Source organism: Antechinus flavipes, chromosome 1, assembly GCF_016432865.1.
Source record: "Antechinus flavipes isolate AdamAnt ecotype Samford, QLD, Australia chromosome 1, AdamAnt_v2, whole genome shotgun sequence".
NCBI lineage: Eukaryota > Metazoa > Chordata > Mammalia > Dasyuromorphia > Dasyuridae > Antechinus > Antechinus flavipes.
This window is the reverse complement of record NC_067398.1, coordinates 223824828-223846740: the sequence shown is the minus strand read 5'-3', so window position 1 is coordinate 223846740 and position 21913 is coordinate 223824828. Positions and strand designations below refer to the sequence as shown.

Sequence of the window (21913 nt, the reverse complement as noted above, 5' to 3'; positions counted from 1 at the left end):
TAAATCAATTTACAAGCTAATGGTGTGCCAATCAGATTATTAAGTGGGCATTTTATGGAATTACACAAAATAATAAAAGCATTCAAATGGAGGAACAAAGATCTGGATTTTCAAAGGGAAATAATGTAGAAAAAAAAAGAGGGAAAAGAATTTTAGACTTTGAATTATAAATCTTAAATCACAAAAAATCTTTTAAAATATTGGTAAAAAGTAGATTAATAGAAAAAAATGACATGAAGAAGAATCATAAAAAAATTTGTGGTAGTCTTTTTCTTCTTTAAAATAATATAATATATAAGATGATGGTTTTCTTTGGGGGAGAGGGTAGGTTTCTTGGGGAAGGTTTTTCTTGGAGGCAGCCTTAGTATCAGTTCAGATCAATAATTAGCCAAAAACGCAGTCAGGTGATAAAAGTTCAGATCTTTTATTGTCTCTAATATAGCCCGGTTAGCTTAGAGGCCTATCTCTCTGCTTGGTTCCAAGAATTCCCTCCGAATGTCTTCAAATCCAAAGGTTTTTCCTTCAGCCTCTGCCTCTGCTTTCTTCAGCCTCCAGCCAGCACAAAGATGGAATGAATGTCTTGTCTCCTTTACTTGGGGCTCAGCTAGCTTTTTAGCAAGTCTTTCAGACTAGCTTGGTCTCAGTGGGGAAACTGCAGGAGCCCCGCCACCACAGTGGTGTGAGATGAAGTGAATCTGGTTGTGCCTCTGAGAGAGTCTTCTCAGTCTTCCGCTGAACTCTCGACTTGTAGCTTCTTCCTCTGAAAAACTCCTTCTGCTACCAGCCAGCCAAGTGGAAAAATATTCCATTGAATCAGTCTTCCCTGGCATATATAGGACTCTTCTGAGAGAATGGGATTATGGGTTTTCTCCCATAGTGCTCTCTGGCCCTAAGAGCTTTAAGGGAGGTATGAATTCAGATATCTCATACTAAATCCTGAAATTTCCCAAATGTGTGAACTCCAATGAGTAAAGGTGTGAACACAAGCATTGCATCAATTAGTTCTACTAAGGACCTTGTTTCAGGTTCTGGCCCAAAACATCTTTTTGTAAGATCAGATCAATAATCTATCAACTCTAATGAGTTAGCAGTTTGTAAAGATTCCAACATCTCCCCCTTTCTTTTGTTTTAGAACTCAGGGTGGTCATGACCTCCCTGACTTCTCAAGGAAGTGAGAACCCCCCAAAAAAGGTGATCACGCTTTCCCTGACACCTCAGGAAGGGAGATGAAAACACCAAAGGAAATAGGAAATCAAATCAGATAGCGGGTTTCTGAAGGGGTTCACTTGAAACAGGTATATATAAATCCATCAATATGGGAAGCATTACACATAATTTACATAAGCACATAGCAATATAACACAGGCTAGTAGTAATGTAACAAATAACAAGAATCACCATGAAAATTCAAGTACTGCAATAGTCTCATCAATAATTTTTCATCTCAAGGAATCCAATGATTCTTGCTGGTTTTTCAAGAACTAAAACAGTTTCATCTTGTGTTAGGAAATCCAATGATTCCTGAAGATTTTAAGAGTCTTTTTAACAGTCTCATTGTCAGCCATGCTCTTTCAGTGTCAGATGTTTCTTAATTCTCCTTTGTTTTGAAGTTTTTCTCTTGTTCTATTTCATCTCAGGAAATCCAGTGATTGTTGCTGGTTTTTCAGGAACTGAAAGCTGAAGATTTTAAACTTCTTTTGACAGTCTCATTGTCAGCCATCTGATTCCTTCTCTACCTGTGGAAATATAAGCATTCTCTCTTCCCCAAGTAGTTACTCATCTAATTCCCTTTTATTTACCACTTTTGGGATTTCTCCTCATCGTCTGGTAATTACATTGGAGCTGTTTGCACTGGACAGTGCCCAGCTGGGTTAAAAATATATATATTCTCCCCAACTGTAATCTTAATTGCTTTTCTGTTGGTTGATGACATCAGAGTCCTGAATTTCTCTCTGGGTGTAACCTCAGCTGCTATCATGCCCCACTGTCCTTTGATTGATACTTTGGAGCTGGGTCCTGCCTCTCATTTCTCTGGGTCATCCTACATTCAGAGGCCCAGTGAAAGCCTCGGTTACATTTTGGACATGGGGTTTGGGTTTTCTCTCACCCTGTCTTCTCACTCTATCTCCATATCTACAATGAGCTCTCAAATGTCCAACTTTTCCACACTGAAAACAATGACGAGTTTCTCTAGAATTTCTTTGCCAAGAAGGACCTTGTTTTTCCATGTTCATCATAGTTTGGGTATAATAAGCATTTGTGCCCACTGTGGCACAGCGTCTTATGATTGCCTCTAAAGAAGCATCTTTGTCTAGCCCCCATATAATTCTTTTGCACACCTCATTGGCATTTTCCTTAGCCAAATGTCTAGTCATTATTTCTGTTGCTGCATTGTCTCCAATGGTTCTTATTACAGCTGTTTGCAGATGACCCACAAAATCTGCAAAAGGTTCATTGGGACCTTGCTCTATTTTTGTGAAAGCATTATTTCCATCTTTCTGTCCAGGGAGAGAATTCCAAGCTTTTATTGCAGCCTTAGAAATTTTCTCATATACTGTTATGGGATAAAAAATCTGTTCTGAACTCTTTGCATACTGACCTTGACCAGCTAGTTGGTCAAAAGTAATTTGTCCAATAGCTCCTGTTTGTCTATTGCGTTGGGCTTGAATCCTACATAATTCATGAAACTCTGAAAGCCACAATAAATTTTGTTCCAGTTCTAGACATGTCTTAGCTATGGATTTCCAGTTATTTGGGGTTAAGATTTCATAAGACAAATTATCTAGTAACATCTTCACATAAGAGGATGTAGCCCCATAAAGAGTGCAACCCTTTTTCAAATCTTTAATTTTTTCCAAATTAAAAGGAGTGTATTTTCTATCTTTTTGACCTGAAGAGTCAAGCTTTTCAATAACAGGATATGCATTTATAAAATCAGATATATCTTCTCCTTCATTTTTTGCTTTAATTAATGCCTCTTCTAATCTTGTCATATTCTTCTTTCCAGGAGACACTGATAGTGTTTCTCTCCCTCCCCCTTCTTCTACCACCCAGGAAGGGTTCATTGAGGGGGGAGGGTCATGAGATGTGGAATGACCTAATTCCTTCTGCTGTGAAGTATCATACTCAGAATTGTACTTAACTCCATTCTTATCTGATTCTTGCTCCTTTTCACCTAGTATAGTTAACACTTCTCCCTGCTGCTGTTTCTTCTTTTTCCTTATTTTAATACTTATAAAATTTACTAAAGCTAGTTGTATTAAATTATATGTTTTAAGTACGTCTTTGGAAATTGAGTTAGGCCCATTTTTATTATAAAATTGACAAAGATCATCTCCTACCAATTTCCATTCGTTTAGATCTAATTCCTTTTCCAGAGAGAAATAAGGACATATGTGCTTTACAGTTTGTAAAAGTTCAGTGATCTGCTGTAAAATTATTATTAAACCTTGGCTTTCCATAACTTTGACAATGCTCTCTAAACATTTTCCTTGAACAGAAACAGAAGGCTGTTATCTAAACATCTGTCCCATCTTAGCTGAAATTCTACTTTAACTCTTTTAGCAAAATTTCTTTGTTGCACTCACCCTAATTTCTGGGTTGAAGAGTCTTTTCCACTGGAATCAGGATTTTGTCAGTCTCACGTTCAGGGTGCCAAAATGTGTTGATCTTTTTCTTTTTTAAAATAATATAATATATAAGATGATGGTTTTCTTTGGGGGAGAGGGTAGGTTTCGTGGGGAAGGTTTTTCTTGGAGTCAGCCTTAGTATCAGTTCAGATCAATAATTAGCCAAAAACACAGCCAGGTGATAAAAGTTCAGATCTTTTATTGTCTCTAATATAGCCCGGTTAGCTTAGAGACCTATCTGTTTCAAAGTTCTGGCCCAAAACATCTTCTTGTAAGATCAGATCAATAATCTATCAACTCTAATGAGTTAGCAGTTTGTAAAGATTCCAACAAAAATTAAACCCAATAACCTATTCACTAAATCTGAGAATATAAATTATTTGGAGAAGAACTATTTTTGAAAAGAATACTGTAAAACTTTGAGAGTTATTGGACAGAAAGCTTTGGCCAGGGATCCTTATCCTGGGATACATGGATAAATTTCAGGACAATTTATGCATATGAATTATGACCATTATGTAATCATGCATATATATTTATACACATATATGTATAAATATATTATAAATATATACTCTAAGAAGGTCAAAGACAGAATATACACATTTCTATCCCTGTCTTTATCTCTGTTATTAACAGATTCAAAGTTTGCTCCAAAGAACAATCAAAAATATAAATATATTTAAAAATATGTATGTTTCCCATAATAAAACTCCTTGAGGGCAAGTTCTGTTTCCTTTTTGTATTTCCTGTGTGTCAAATAATCCCTGGTACAAATTAGTGACTAATATATTTGTTGGTTGATAAATTGATTCTTAAGAGAAGAATTGCAAATCATTAACAGCCATAGGAAAGATTCAAGTCAGCACATTTTTGAGGTTTTCCTTCACATCCAGCAAGGTAGTCAAAGTGATAAAAGATAGAAATACCAATAAGAGAGGAGTGGGAAAGAATGGCACACTAACACATCGTTACTAGGACTGATCATTGCATCAAGTATAATGGAAAATAGTTCTAATTTTGCTAAAATAAATGATAAAAATATCTGGATTCCTTGACCTACAAACTATAGGCATATATTCCAAGGAATTCAAAGATAGAAAGATTCCATATATACCAAAATATTAATAGAAGTACTATTTGTAGTAGTAAAAAATAAAAAAAAATAGGTTGATGCTCATTACTTGGGGAATAGCTGAAGAAATGGTTATATATAAATATAATGGAATATTGCGCTATGCCTTAAGAAAGAAAAATATGAATAATTCAGAGTTACATAACAAAACTTGTATAATGATGTGTAATTCAGTAAGCAGAACCAGGAAAACAAAATACCCAATTATTGCAACAAAGTAAATGAAAAGAACCAAAAAAAAAAAAAAAAATTAGCCTTCTGACCACCATATAAGGACCAGAGTACAGCTTCAACCAAGAGATGAGAAAATGTAGTTCCCTTTTCATTGGAAGATTGGGAGATAGTATTGGTATAGAACACTGTCATTTACTTCTGTACATTTCTGATCTCTTAGTTGGTTTTATGGAACTTCCTTTTATCTCTTTCCTTCTTTGTTACAAAGAATAAATTGCAGTATTGAATAAAGGGAGGGAAATACTTGAAATAAAGGTGATTAAAAAACAAAAAATATAAAGATAAAATAAAAGTATATTAAAAATATCAAATTTATACATAAAGTATATCATAGTTTATCTTCTAGGTAAAACTATGTACATGAGGATAGCAGGGAATTATGATAATGGACAAGCCAATTAAATACTCTTGTGTCCCAGGAAACTCCCTAAGTCTGTAGAACGGTTGTTAATATGCATTAGTAGAAAGGATTTCATCAGTTGAAGTCCCCTTTGCAAATTAAAAGGCAAATCTAGACAAAAATAATGTAAATAATTGCTTTGTGCTGTGTTGAATTTTTTTTAATCTATACATCATGTGACTAATTTTCTTTTCTATTTTATTAGTAGAATAGTTTTTCTAATATTGAAACATCCTTGCATACATAACAATTGGATATAATGAATAACTTTTTGTACTATTGCCAGTTTTTCATAAACCTTATTGTAATGTTACATCCCTGTTCACTGTGATATTGACCTTTAGTTTTTTTCGGTTTTGTTCATTCTTGATTTGTGTCTCAGACTCAGTTTCTTACATGATGGTGTTGGTACATTGAGAACAACTTATGTAGCAGAGAATAGAAAATGATTATTCATTAAATATTTGATAATATTCATTGTAAATCCCTTTAATTTACTAGATTTTCCTTTCTAAGCTTGTTTATATCTTGCTTAATTTCCCTTTCTAATGTTGGAATTTGGGGTCTTTATTATTAGTTTTTCTCTTTTCATTGTTTTATGACAGGATTCAGTTGGGTTGCATAAACCAACTGCATAAAGATTGCATAAAGGGGTGAATCTGGGTTGAGGATGTCATCAAAATTGTGAGCCTGGGTTACTGGGAGAATGATGATGTTCTTGATAATAATAATAGGATTTGGAAATATTGAAGGTCTGTGGAGAAAGATAATGAGTTCTGTTTTGGATGTATTGAGTTTGTGATATCTAAATACCAAGAAGATTGAAGCAAGATTGGAGATTAGGAGAGATATTGGGTTAGATAAATAGATCTGAGAATCATCTGCCTACAGATATGATGAGACCACCAAGTGAAATAATATAAAAGGAAAAGAGAAGAGCATCCAAGACATGGTCTCGGAGGACATCCATGGTTAGTGGTCACAGCCTGGATGGAGATCTAAAAAGGGATCAGTGCAGTCACAGATTGGACGAGAATCAGTAGAAAGCCTTGCCATTAAAATCTAGAGCAGTGTCCAAGAACAGGGAGATAGTTAAAGGTTCAAAGACTTTAGAAAAGACTATAAAAATGAGGACTGATAAAAGGTTATTACATTTGAAAATTAAGAGGTAAATAGTAAATTTAGAAAGAGCAGTTTTAGTTGAATAATGGGGTCATAAGCCAGAATGCAGGTTTAGAAGAAAGTAAGGAGAGAAAGTAAAGAGATCTAGTTTAGCTTATTCTCTCAAGGAGTTTAACCATAAAAGGGAAGAAGAATAGAGCTAGTGAGGATGGTTGAATTAAGTTAAGGGTGTTTTTGTTTGTTTTTTTAAAGAAAAAAGATTTGGGTATTTTTGTAAGTAAGAGAAAAGTAGGTTATAGACAGGAAGAGATTGTAGATTAGTGAGAAAGTAGGACCTGTAATGAGACCAGAGATATGTATTTTGGGAGAATTTTATCTTGACAAAACCAAGACAGAGACTGGTCAGGATCCCAAACATAAGCATCTTGAGAGTAAGAGCAATCTTTAACCATAGTATTTCCAGCCAGGTCCCCACAGCTTTCTGGAAGTGCTGCCTGGCAACTGCTTTTATTGATGCTGCCATTTGAGAAGCCACAGCTACTGAGACTCAGAAAAGAAAGGTTCTGACATCAGTGAATCTCAGTCTGATTGTTCAGCATCAGAAATAGATATGGTGGAAATAACACTCCACAAAAGACATTACTGTCTCTTTGGTTGCTACATCCTAAGCACCATAAGACCTATCAGCTCCTGTTAGAATGTGATCTTCTTGAAAGCAGGATGGTTTACTTTTCCATTTGTGTCCCTGGTGCTTAGTATAATACTTTACACATAATAAGTGCTAAATCATTCCTGCCTCCCTCATCTCCTAATTCATCTGGAAAGGGGAATGGTGATACAAAAAAGCATGATTTCATCAAGAAAAGATCATTCTATACTAATATCATTTCCTTTTTTGATAAGATTAGTAAACTTGGAGCTGAAGGAACTGCTGTTGTATAGAATTTACCCAAAATTTGGCAAAACTTTTGATGAATTATTTAATGGCGCATTTCTTGTGGAGCACATAGAAAAATGTGGACTAGATAGGAATATAAATAGATGGTTTCAGATCTGGTTGATGGCTAAATCCAAAGATTAGTTGTTAACAATACCATGTCAGCAGAGCAAAAGATTCCCAATGGAGTGCTAGGGATTTGGACTTGAATCTCTTCTTCTAAAATTTTTGTCAGTAACTTGGAATAAAATTTATAGATGACACAAATCTGGAGGGAGAGCTAACATAATGGACAATAGCCAGGATCTAAAAGTCTGGTAGTGATATATATTAGGAGTGTAATGTGGCAATTAAAAAAAACAAAACAAATAAACAAACCAAAAACTCTAATGCATTCTTGGATTGTTTTAAGAGAAGTACATTTCTAGGAAGAGTGATGATCAACTACTCTGCCTTGGTCAGACTCCATTTGATGTCTTATATTTAGTTTTGTGTAGCATGTTTTAAGAAAGACTTTTGTAAGCTGTACTCTATCCTGAGAAGTAAAAGAAAAGATACTAAAGAGTCTGGAATCCATGTCATTTGAAGAAAATTGAAGAAATTGTGTGTGTTTGCTATAGATGGAAAGGACTGTCACATGTAGGAGGGATTGTACTAGTTCTGCTCTGTCTCAGATGGCTGAACCAGGAAAAATGGAAGAGTTTTGTTTGCAATGTTTATAGTTACAAATTAACTATAATTAATCATAATTGATAAAGATGGTTTCTTTTAGTATTAGAAGCAACAATAATGTTAGTCTAGTGCTAAAACTTACCTTAATATTTCATTAGACTTTTTTTGGTTTTAGTTATCTCCTGAGATTAAAATATCAGTTTGTAAATTGAGATTCTCTTTTATTTTCATTATCTTTATTTTGTGTGTGTATTTATATATTAACACTTATGTGTATATATTCTGTAATCCTGTGAAATAAAAGATACATTCTGATAGTTTATTTTTCTTTTATTAGCCACTTAGTTCAGCTGAACAATTATTTTTCACTCAGCTAGTAAAAGATAATGGTATAGTGGTTTTCATCCATTTAAAATTCAAATATGTATGTCTGAAAAAAATTTAAGTAGAATTGAGAAGCCACAGCTACCGAGACTCAGAAAAGAAAGGTCCTGACATCAGTGGATCTCATTCTGATCGTTCAACATCAGAAATAGATATGGTTTTATCAATAGAAATAACACTCCACAAAAGACATAACTGCTTGTTTACTACATCCTAAGCACCATAGGACCTATCTGCTCCTGTTAGAATGTGAGCTTCTTGAAAGCAGGATGGTTTACTTTTCCATTTGTGTCCCTGGTGCTTAGTATAATACTTTATACATAATGAGTGCTAAATCATTCCTGCCTCCCCCATCTCCCAATTTATCTGGAAAGGGGAATGGTGACACAAAAAGCATGATTTCATCAAGAAAAGATCATTCTATACTAATACCATTTCCTTTTTTGATAAGATTAGTAAACTTGGAGCTGAAGGAACTGCTCAAATTATTTATTAAATTGCTCAAATATTTATTAACTGAAATAAGAAGCTTATTTAAAAAAATAAATTTGCATTAATATCTTTAGTTTTTACATCATCTGCATTTCTCAATATGTTGTTCTCCCCCTGCCAAAAAGACATTCCTTGTAATAAAGAATGAAAATCAAGAAGAAAATGTTAAGCAAAATTCACTAACATACTGAAAAAGTATGACTTTATATCCAGTGTTCTACACCTGTAGTCCCCAGCCTCTGTGAAGAAGCAAAGGTGGGTATGTGCAAGAATATTTGTGGCAGGTCTCTTTGTAGTGGCCAGAAACTGGAAACTGAGTGGATGCCCATCAATTGGAGAATGGCTGAATAAATTGTGGTATATGAATATTATGGAATATTATTGTTAAATAAGAAATGACGAGCAGGATGATATCAGTAAGGCCTGGAGAGACTTACATGAACTGACACTGAATGAAATGAGCAGGACCAGGAGATCATTATATACTTCAACAACAGTACTATATGATGATTAATTCTGATGGACATGGCCATCTCCAGCAATGAGATGAACCAGATCAGTTTCTTTTTTTTTTTTTTTAATTTAAATTTTATTTTATTTAATAATAACTTTGTATTGACAGAATCCATGGCAGGGTAATTTTTTACAACATTATCCCTTGCACTCGCTTATGTTTCGTTTTTTCCCCTCCCTCCCTCCATCCCCCCACCCCAAGATGGCAAGCAATCCTATATATGTTAAATATGTTGCAGTATATCCTAGATACAATACATATTTGCAGAACCGAACAGTTCTCCTGTTGCACAGGGAGAATTGGATTCAGAAGGTAAAAATAACTCGGGAAGAAAATCAAAAATGCAAATAGTTCACATTCGTTTTCCAGTGTTCCTTCTCTGGGTGTAGCTGTCTCTGTCCATCATTTATCCATTAAAACTCAGTTAGGTCTCTTTGTCATAGAAATCCACTTCCATCAGAATACATCCTCATACAATATCGTTGTCGAAGTGTATAATGATCTCCTGGTTCTGCTCATCTCACTTAGCATCAGTCCATGTAGGTCTCTCCAAGCCTCTCTGTATTCATCCTGCTGGTCATTCCTTACAGAGCAATAATATTCCATAACATTCATATACCACAATTTACCCAGCCATTCTCCAATTGATGGGCATCCATTCATTTTCCAGTTTCTAGCCACTACAAACAGGGCTGCTACAAACATTTTGGCACATACAGGTCCCTTTCCCTTCTTTAGTATCTCTTTGGGGTATAAGCCCAATAGAAACATTGCTGGATCTAAGGGTATGCACAGTTTGATAACTTTTTGGGCATAATTCCAGATTGCTCTCCAGAATGGTTGGATTCGTTCACAACTCCACCAACAATGCATCAGTGTCCCAGTTTTCCCGCATCCCCTCCAACATTCATCATTATTTTTTCCTGTCATCTTAGCCAATCTGACAGGTGTGTAGTGATATCTCAGAGTTGTCTTAATTTGCATTTCTCTGATCAATAGTGATTTGGAACACTCTTTCATGTGAGTGGTAATAGTTTCAATTTCATCATCTGAAAATTGTCTGTTCATATCCTTTGACCATTTATCAATTGGAGAATGGCTTGATTTTTTATAAATTTGAGTCAGTTCTCTATATATTTTGGAAATGAGGCCTTTATCAGAACCTTTAATTGTAAAGATGTTTTCCCAGTTTGTTGCTTCCCTACTAATCTTGTTTGCATTCGTTCTGTTTGTACAAAGGCTTTTTAATTTGATATAAAAAAAATTTTCAATTTTGTGATCAGTAATGGTCTCTAGTTCATCTTTGGTCACAAATTTCTTTCTCCTCCACAAGTCTGAGAGATAAATTATCCTATGTTCCTCTAATTTATTTATAATCTCGTTCTTTATGCCTAGGTCATGGACCCATTTTGATCTTATCTTGGTATATGGTGTTAAGTGTGGGTCTATGCCTAATTTCTGCCATACTAATTTCCAGTTATCCCAGCAGTTTTTATCAAATAATGAAATCTTATCCCAAAAGTTAGAATCTTTGGGTTTGTCAAACGCTAGATTGCTATAGTTGACTACCTTATCTTGTGAACCTAACCTTTTCTACTGATCAACTAATCTATTTCTTAGCCAATACCAAATGGTTTTGGTGACTGCTGCTTTATAATATAATTTTAGATCTGGTACAGCTAGACCACCTTCATTTGATTTTTTTTTTTCATTAATTCCCTTGAGATTCTCGACTTTTTATTGTTCCATATGAATTTTGTTGTTATTTTTTCTAAATCATTAAAATATTTTCTTGGAAGTCTGATTGGTATAGCACTAAATAAATAGATTAGTTTAGGGAGTATTGTCATCTTTATTATATTCGCTCGGCCTATCCAAGAGCACTTAATATTTTTCCAGTTATTTAAGTCTGACTTTATTTGTGTGGAAACTTTTTTGTAATTTTGCTCAAATAATTCCTGACTTTCCTTTGGTAGGTAGATTCCCAAATATTTTATGCTATCAACAGTTATTTTGAATGGAATTTCTCTTTGTATCTCTTGCTCTTGGATTTTGTTGGTGGTATATAAAAATGCTGAGGATTTGTGGGGATTTATTTTGTATCCTGCTACTTTGCTAAAATTATGAATTATTTCTAATAGCTTTTTAGTAGAATCTCTGGGAACCAGATCAGTTTCAATAGAGTAGTAATGAATTGAACCAGCTATACCCAGCAAAAGAATTCTGGGAGATGACTATGAACCATTACATAGAATTCCCAGTCCCTCTACTTTTGTCTGCCTGCATTTTTGATTTCTTTCACAGGCTAATAGTATTCTATTTCGAAGTCCAATTCTTTTTGTACAGCAAAATAATTGTTTTGACATGTATACTTATATTGTATTTAACATATTGTAGTTTAACATATTTAACATGTATTGGTCAACCTGCCATCTGGGGGAGGGGATAGGGGGAAGGAGGGGAAAAATTGGAACAAAAGATTTGGCAATTGTCAATGCTGTAAAATTACCCATGCATATAACTTGTAAATAAAAAGTTATTAAAAAAAAAAAAAACCAAAGGTAGGAGGAATGTAGAGATGCCTTCTTATAGTTCTTCTATGAAACTGAGTTTGGTCACATTAGAATTTTATTGCATTTATTTTTGACCATTTTATAATTTTTTTTTTCTGGTAGCTTATTTCACTTTGCATTAGTTAATGTATGTTCTCTCAGACATCTTGGTATTCATAATTTCTTACAGCACAGTACTACTTCTATTCAGAAACTAAAGTTTGCTTGGCCATTACCTAGTAGATAGGCACATACTTTGTTCCTAATTTATTCCTACTACAAAAAGTCCTGCTGTCTGTATTTTGGTTTATGTAGAACTTTTCATTTTGTCATTGACTTTTTTGGTCTTATACCCATTAGTAGAATCTCTGGGTTAAAGAGAAATGGATGTTTTACTCTCTTTTTATGGTTATATATATTTTTTGTTTCACCTGGGTAATTCTTAACAGCCTTCTCAGGCCTTGCTATTTTGCCTTTTTCTTTACTTACAGCTCAAATTCTTTTGAAATTATAGTATTCTGTGACTTGGTTGCAAATGTCATTAGAAAACTATTGATCTTTAACAGATAGGCCATTGTTTCAAGGAGAAATAAGCTTCTCCTTATTAAAAGTTATTAAAAGCACTTCACAATTTTTCAAGTGCTATCCAACTTATCTTCCTATTATTCTCTTTCTAACTAGTTATCACTTTTATATAAAGCTCTGGGTTATTTGCTTTCTCATTAGAATGGTGTGTATGTGTGCAGATGATCTTTGTTAGATGGTCAGTGTCAGATTTAGGAAGCTACAGCCATAAACAGAAGGAGAAACTACATTCTTCTAATTATTTTGAGAAGCCTTGTCTCAAGATAGTTAGCCCCTTCATATAGTGAGAAAATATTAAATTTAGAGAACTTTCAGATATAGTGTATATTTCGATATATAGAGCTTTGCATTCTAGTTTAGTGCTAAACTGATGCCATATAGATGTTTGGGAAACTAATTCATTTTTGGATATCTTGTTAAAATACTATTTACTCTTAAAAATAATTGCAAGTTTTTTAGAAATTTCAACTATTTGTTGCCAATATAATTATAATATTATTTGACAGGAAACCTTAATTCTGTGTTTGACAGGGGAAAAGATGTAATGAAAAAGAAGGTTGAGGTTACAGAGACATGAAAATAATTTCTTAGACATTCTAACATGATAGGTAATTCTACATGTATGAATTATACCTCAAATGGCCACTAGTTAACTACCATTCTGTGGTTCACTTCCAGGTTCTTCAGCAGCTTTTAAATCATTGCAAAAAAGCCAGGGACAAAGTTCTTCTTTTTTCCTTTTCTACCAAGGTAAGTACCTTATGATTTGTATTTATTACTGACCTCAGCAATAACTCCTGAGGCCTAAAAAAGATGACAGCAGCAGCTGTTAGCCACATTTTCTTTTCTATACACCACTGAGAGTGGTGATTAGGTAAGCCACATAGTCTTTAAAAGGAGATTTGAATCTTCGGTACAGCAAGGACATCTTCAAAGTTTAAACTCAAAAATATCTTATCTATAGATATATAAAGATTATATATATATATATAATTTTCCTCTCTAATGGCTATTTTTAAAAGATCTGCCGTATGAAAGTCTGTGACAGAGCTTTATTCACAATATGTACTAATAAATAATTATTGGTTTGATTAAATGAATGGCCAAAAGCTAAAATAACATTCTATAGTAAAGCAAACATAATCAGCACTAAGTAAATAACATGCTTAATTATTTATACTTTTAAATGGAATGTTTTGGGTTTCTTTGCATTTAAAAAAATCTGCAAAATAATTAAAATTTGAAAATGAAAGAATGAAAATTTTTTTTAAGAAATCAATTTATTAAATACTTACTATGGGCCAGGCACTGTGCTAAGTGTAGAGAATATGAAGAAAGAAAAAATACTAGTGCTTCACTTAAGGAGCTTATAATCTAATGGTGAGACAACTTGCAAACAGCTACATACAAACAAGATATGTACTCAGTAAATTGGAGATAATTTCAAGGGAAAAACACTAGAAATAAGAGGGATGAAGGATGGCCTATGAAATAAAATAAGATTTTAGTTGAGATTTGAAGGAACTCAGGATGCATAGATGAAGAGGGAGAGAATTCAAGCCACAGGAATAATGAAAAGTCTAATTTCACTGGATCATAGAATACTTGAGGATGAGTGAGGTATAAGATAACTGGAAAGGTAGGAGATAACCCGGTTATAAAAGAGAGAATAAGAGGGAAGTAGAAGTGAGAAGTTGAGAATGACACCTTGATTATGAGGTTAGGTGACTGGAAGACTAGTCTTCACAGAAACAGGAAAGTCCAAAAAGCAGGTAAGTTTTGGAGAGAGAAAAAAAAAAGTTCAGTTTTGAACATGTTGAGTTTAACTTTGCTTACAGAATTGTCCAGTTTGAAAAATCCATTAGATATTTGTAACTATAAGAGACAGTCAGGAGACAGATTAAGGCTAGATTAATAGAATTGATAATCTTCAACAAAGAGATAATAATTGAGTCTATGAGCAGTGTTTAGATCACCAGGTGAAATGATAAAGAGGGAAAAACAAAAAGGGCACAAGACAGAGCCTTATGGGACACCCAAAACTAGCAGGTATGACCTAGACAAAGATCAAGAACAATGAAAGGAAGTAGTCAGATAAGTAAAAGATGAACCAGAAGATAGTAGTGTAACTAAAACCTAGAGAGAAGATCATCATTGTTAAAGATTGCAAAGAGAGTGGAGGATACACTTAGAATGAAGAACAAGTTTTGGTGTTGTAAGGCAGAGGCATGGTGGAATGACAATAGACTGATCTAAAAAGGGCACTTCAGAATTCATGAATATGGAAGTAGTGTATTTGTGGGTGATTGTAAGTTTAAGAGTATGACTATTTGTCTGTGACTGCAGGGCAAAATAGATTTCTATTAATCATATTGAAGAGGAAATTGTGAGCAAGAAATATTCCAACTCTCTACCATGATCTGTGAGTCAGGTTTTATCATCAAAAATGCAACCAATCCTGGAAAGAATGCCCAAGAAAAATGTATCATCAGGAAGGAGCCAGGTTTTAGTAAGTGCAAGAACATGGAATATTTAAATATAGAAAAGTTAATTTTCAGGTTATAATTAATAACATTTTCTTTATAATGATTTGATATTTGTTATAACAGGTATTAATGTTTCCTTGTTTGTCTTTTTTTTTTTTTTTAAACCAGTTACTAAATGTTCTGGAGCAATATTGTATGGCCACTGGGCTAGATTACAGAAGACTTGATGGAAGTACCAAGTCAGAGGAAAGGGTTAAGATAGTGAAAGAATTCAACACCACACAAGATGTTAACATTTGCCTTGTCTCTACAATGTAAGAAAACTAATTTTATAACTTAATTATTAGCCTAATTATTTTATAATGTTGGAGAGAAAACTTTCTAAATCAAGTTATCATTGGATCAATGCTATGTCCAGTGTCAATTTGTATACTTTCTTTTCGTGAATTCAAATACATAGAAGAGAATGGACTATTACATAGAGAATCTTTTAGTTTATAGTTTTAATGATAGTTTAGCATTTACAAAGTACTTTCCTTAGAACAACCCTGTTAGGTTTGTGGTGAGGTATTTTGTTTATTTATTTTTGTGCAGGTGTGATACTACACAACAGAGCTCAGTATCATGCAAACTGTTAAGAATCAGAACTGAGACTTTATTTTCACTGCATTCTGCTGTATTTCACTGTATTCCTTTGTTGTTCTCCTTTACCTCCAATTTTTCACTTCTTCCCCCAGATTTAGAGTTCCAGCACTCAATCAACAAGTATTTATTATGCAACTACTCTGTCCCAGGCATTGATCCAGGCACTGAGGATCCAAATATAATGATTGAAATAATTTGTACTGTCAAACTTACACCTTAATGAAAAGTCTTAGGATGAGAGGAATGTGGCTTTAAATTCAAGCTGTAATGTCATTTGTCAAAAAAAAATTGTAATGAATTTAAAGCAATTTACAGAATTAAAATGTGTATGCAGCAGGAGAATGTAAATTTTTAACAGGACACATTTGTGTTAAGTGCAATATAAATGCAGATATTGTCAATTATTCTGGGTACATTGATTAACTCTGAGATTCCTGACTTTAGGCAAAAGGAAAAAATATTTTTTTAGGAAAGGGAACAAGCATGTATTAGGTGCCTGTTATGTGCCAGGCCTTGTGCTAAACATTTTACAAATATCTCATTTGATCTTTACAACAATTTTAGAAGGCTGGTTCTATTATTTATCCCCATTTTACTGCTGAGGAAACTGAAATTGACAGAGGCTAAGTGACTTGCCCAGGGTCACACTAAAAGTCTGAGAAACTCAGGTCTTCTTGACTCCAGGTCCAGCTTTCTGTTCACCAAGTCATGTAATTCTGATCTGTCAAAAAGAAAAATAAAAGCTTTGTCTGAAGAAATAGGTTTTTTTCCTTGACATGGAATTCTAAGAGAAAACTTTCATATGATCTCTTTGCAAAAGGTTAGAACAAAGACATCCCTTTTCTGAGCTTCTCAGTTTCCGCAGAAGGTGCCCCATCCTCTCATGCACCAGGTTCTTAACCTTCCCTTTGATGTTGGCCCTCATGAATTAGTGCCCCAAACTGGTACATAGAACAGAAGTGGAAGAAGGAGATATGGTTCACTATGGTGGAACTTTGAGAAAATGTTAAGGATATGAAGTTACTGTCAGTGAAACTAGAATGTATATAGTTAGTATGTGATTAAGTCATGCTTCAAAACGTGGTAGGCAGTGTATTAATTTGTGTGATCTCTTTGGAAGTATTAAATCATTGTGTGGGAATAAGTTTAATCAATATGAGTTAATGTGGTGTCAGAGGAAGAGTATTGCTCATTCTGGACTCTGAGCAGTTGAGAAAGTGTTACCTGCCTTTTGGATCTTTGAAGAATTAGAGAATAATAGGCACTCGGGTTTGCTGATGACTGATTTGTTATGTTGGTATATGATAAGAATGGCCTGGGTCCCAGTACTGATGTCCAGTGTAGATAAATAAATGTTTGAGGTGGAGGAGGCTATTATGGGGACTTGAAGTTGTCGACATCATTGTGCTTTGTTGCTATTCAATCTATTTTATTTTTAAAGTTTTATTTATATCTTTTGTTGATTCCCCAGCTGAACTTAGATTAAATGAAATGAACAAACTGGGAAAACAGGCTAGGACATTGGGAGCAGAATGTTGTCTGTTCTGTTACTTCCAATTTTGCTTAACCATTTTTCTTTTTGACATGGGAGGATTCCATGAGAGGTGGACAAAGTAGTTCAGCTACTTTTTTAGTGTTGTGATTAGTTATGTGATTATAATGCAGACTCTTTTTCTTCTGATTCTACTTTCTTTGCTCAGGAATAATTTATGTTGTACCATTTTCCCCAGAATTCTTTGTATTCATTTTTTTATGGTAAATTTTTATTATATTCACATTCACTTTATTCATTCCCTGATCACTGGACTCCCTCTCTTTATTCCTCTTTTCCTCCCTCTTTCCTTCCATGCCACAAAAACAGGTGCTATGAATATAAGTTCTAGAAATATAAATATAAAAAAGAAAGACTACTCCTACTCTCAAGAATCTTACAGGGGAAAATGGGGGAAACAAAAGAAAGTTGAAAAACAATAGAAAAGTAGCAGTTAGAAGAGATGGTGGAAAACTAAAAGAAAATGGATATAACCAAAGAAGTCAAAGTCCGAAATTAGTGTAGCAGAGAAAGAATGAAGAAATGTCAGAGGAGATGTCTAACTTTCTATAGCTCCCCCATTGTCAATTATTTTGATCTTTTATAATGTTTGCCAATTTTCTGGATTTATGATGAGAGTTTTTTTTAATTTGCATTTCTCATATTAGTAATTTAGACTAACTTTTAACATAGTTATTGACAGTTATTGATTGGTGGGGTATTTTTTTTTTCTATTTTAACATTTGCCTCTAATTCTAATTGACCAGGGAAGATTTCATTCATGATTTTTTTGAAGTATGTTATTTTGAATAATGTAGAATGTGTTTGTAGTTTGACTATGGGAGTTCAGGGTCCCTAAAACCATTTATCATATACGCTCTGATTTTCTTCCTTCTCTAGCTACAAGCTGAAAGTAATCACTTACTCTTTTCTTATAATACTTGTTTTGGATCTTAGTTTTACATTTTAAAATTATTTACAACAAAATTGAATCTTTTTGAAAGATTCAAATGGCGTTGACTCTATACTCTTAAAAAACACTTTTATTGATTGGGCTTAAAATGGGCTTTGCTTAGCTTCATTATACTGATAATTTAAAAAATATATTGTTGTAAAACATTGAAAAATAGTACTTACGGGTCTAAAAGACAACAGGGAGGACAATCACTTAATTTGGATACTAGTATTTTAGAGGATATTCTGTGTGAGTGGCAAAAAAGTAATTCTAGAAAAGATAAATATTTCTTTCTCATCACATTTTGGTTAGTGTGGAAAAGATTCTATTTGTCCTTGCTTATTTTGTAATAGTATAGCATTCAGTTTTTTGAAAGTAGAAGCCTAGCAAAGTTAATCCTTGAGCTGAAAACTTAATGAGTTGTATTTAAGTATTATCTTTTTTTTTTTTTTTTTTTAAGAAAGTGATATTCTTAAAGAACTTTCTAATATCATCTTATCTATTTTTTTCCTCCAAGGGCTGGTGGACTTGGCCTCAATTTTATTGGTGCTAATGTTGTTGTAATCTTTGACCCAACTTGGAATCCAGCTAATGATCTTCAAGCCATTGACAGGTATATGTTCGTGCTATCATTTGAAGTAACATATAAATATTGCTTCTCATGTAGATTTCTTAAAAATAGTATTTGATTATGAAATTTAGAGGTTCTCAAAATATTGTTATGATTGATTGAGTTAAGGGATGAAAAGGCAGAGAAGGAAATCTTGTTTAAGAATATTTAGGTCTGAGGTAGAACCAAGATGTCAGAATTGAAGTTAGGGAAGCACCTGAGTTCTCCCCAGAACCCCTCCAAATTTTAAAACATCAGAACTCACAAAAAAGACGAGTAGAACAGTTTTCTAGCTGAAGGCAGCCTGGAAGGTCAGCAGGGGGGTCTCTTGCGTTAAGGGGTATCTGGAGGGCTGTGCAATGCCAACACAGCTGGGTCCCAGGAAACCAGGAACAGTCTATGAGGCCTCTGAATTGTGGCAGTAGCTGGGATCTTTAGATGTGTCAGCCCCACAGACACCAAGGATGACTTGAAAGGAACCAGAAACATTAGTGTGTGAGGTGAGCCTCAGCAAATCAGGAACAGGCTTTGGAAGCCACTGAATCAACAGCAGTGGCTGCAGCAGTGACTATGGAAGTAAGAGTAGCAGCAACAGTAGTCATTTCCAGAGGTCTCAGCATAGAAGTAAGAGGGCTGAACATCTGGTCAGAGGGAGATTCTAGGAGCTTCTTTGTTGTTACTGTGTCAGGATTCTGTTGCTTTGCCCATACTCAGATCTGGGTAGCAGGACTGGCTCATATTAGGTCTGTAGAGGGATTTCTGAAAATAGTTACACAAACCCCTAAAGTTTGGAAATTACTATGATGAGAAAGAAGCTCAAAGTACACATTTAGAAGATGATAATAAAGTCAACATTTCTTTATCCAGAAACTCCCAGAAAAATAAGAAATTATCACAGGTCTGGAAAAGCTTAAAAGGGATTTTGACAATCAAGTAAAATAGTAAAATCAGAGAATATATGATAAGTAGTTTTAGGGACTCTGAACTCCCATAGTCAAACTACAAACACATTCTATATTGTTCAAAATAACATACTTCAAAAAAATCATGAATGAAATCTTCCCTGGTCAGTTACAACTAAAGGCAAATGTTAAAATAGAAAAAATTTTTTATCATATTTATGCAATTATCTTGCTGCATAAGAAAAATCTAATCAAAAAGGGAAAAAAATGAGAAAGAAAATAAAATGCAAGCAAACAACAACAAAAAAGAGTGAAAATGCTATGTTGTAATCCACACTGAGTTCCCATAGTCCTTGCTAAAGAGGAGTATGGCTTTCTTCATCACAAGATTGTTGGAACAGGTCTGAATCATCTCATTGTTGAAAAAAGCCACATCTGTCAGAATTGATCATCATATAATCTTGTTACCATATAGAATGCTCTCCTGGTTCTGCTTATTTTACTTAGCATCAGTTCATGCAAGTCCTCTTTGAAATCATCCTGCTGATCATTTCATATAGAATAATAATCTATAACATTCATATACCATAAATTATTCGGCTATTTTTTAACTGATGGGCATCCACTTAGTTTCCAGTTTCTTGCCACTACAAAGAGGGCTGCCACAAACATTTTTGCACATGTAGGTCGCTTTCCCTCCTTTAGGGATATAAGCCCAGTAGAAACACTGCTGAATCAAATGGTACACAGTTTGATAGCCTTTGAGCTATTGAATTCCAAATTGCTCTCCAAAATGTCCGCATCAATTCACAACTTCACCAAAACATATTAGTATCCCAGTTTTCCCATATCCTCTCCAACATTCATCATTATCTTCTCCTTTCATCTTAGCCAGAGGGGTGTGTAATGGTACCTCACAGTTGTCTTAATTTACATTTCTCTGATCAATAGTGATTTAAAGCACCTTTTCATATGACTAGAAATGGTTTCGATTTCATCTGAAAATTGTCTGTTCATATCTTTGACCCGTTATCAATTGGACAGTGGCTTGAATTCTTATAAATTTGAGTCAATTCTCTAAATATTTTAGAAATGAGGCCTTTATCAGAACCTTTAAATGTAAAAAACGATTTCCCACTTCCCATCTGTTCTTGTCTGTATTAGTTTTGTTTGTACAAAAACTTTTTAAATTAATACAATCAAAATTATCTATTTTGTGTTCAATAATGAACTCCAGTTCTTTGACCACAAACTCCTTCCTTCTCCACAGATCTGAGAGGTAAACTATCCTTTGTTCTTTTAATTTGCTTATAGTATCACTCTTTATGTTTCAATCATGAATCCATTTCGACCTTATCTTGGTATAGGATGCTAGGTATGAGTCAATGCCTAGTTTCTGCCTTACTAAATTTCCAGTTTTTCCAGGAGTTTTTGTCAGATAATGAGTTTTTGTCCCCAAAGCTCGGGTCTTTGGATTTGTCAAATACTAGATTATTATAGTCATTAAGTATTTTGTCCTATGAACCTAACCTATTCCACTGATTGACTACTCTATTTCTTAGCCAGTATCAAATGGTTTTGATGATTGTTGCTTTGTAAATATAGTTTTAGGTCTGGCACAGCCAGGATGTCTTCATTTGCATTTCTTATTCATTAATTCTTTTGAAATTTTTAACCTTTTGTTCTTCCAGATGAACTTTGTTATTATTTTTTCTAGATCTATAAAATAATTTCTTGGAATTTTGATTGGTATGGCACTGAATAAGTAAATTAATTTAGGTAGTATTGTCATTTTTATTATATTCGCTTGGCCTACTCATGAGCATGTGATATTTTTCCAGTTGATTGGATCTGATTTTGTTTGTGTGGAAATTATTTTGTCATTGTGTTCATATAGTTGAATATTCTTGACAAATAAATCTTGATAGCACAAGATTTAGTAGCTTCTACATTAAAGGATTAGTTACTTGAAATATGATTTTCCAGAGAGCTATAGTGCTAGGATTACAACCAAAACTCACCTACCCAGCTAAATTGAACATAATCCTTCACGGGAAAAGGTAGACATTCAGTGAAATAGAGGACTTTCAAACATTCTTGATGAAAATACCAGAGAGAGCTGAATAGA

The 21913-nt window shown here is 33.9% G+C and overlaps 1 protein-coding gene across 2 annotated transcripts in view; it reads left to right on the top strand.

Annotated features, from left to right (window-relative positions):
* Positions 1–21913, top strand: part of ERCC6L2 (ERCC excision repair 6 like 2) — a 148947-nt gene that overhangs the window by 58523 nt on the left and 68511 nt on the right. For both annotated transcript variants that reach the window (XM_051996873.1, XM_051996867.1), the window contains 3 exons: positions 13335–13406; positions 15311–15456; positions 18791–18886. In XM_051996873.1, the coding sequence (XP_051852833.1) occupies positions 13335–13406; positions 15311–15456; positions 18791–18886 (314 nt within the window). The remainder of the gene's footprint in view (positions 1–13334; positions 13407–15310; positions 15457–18790; positions 18887–21913) is intronic.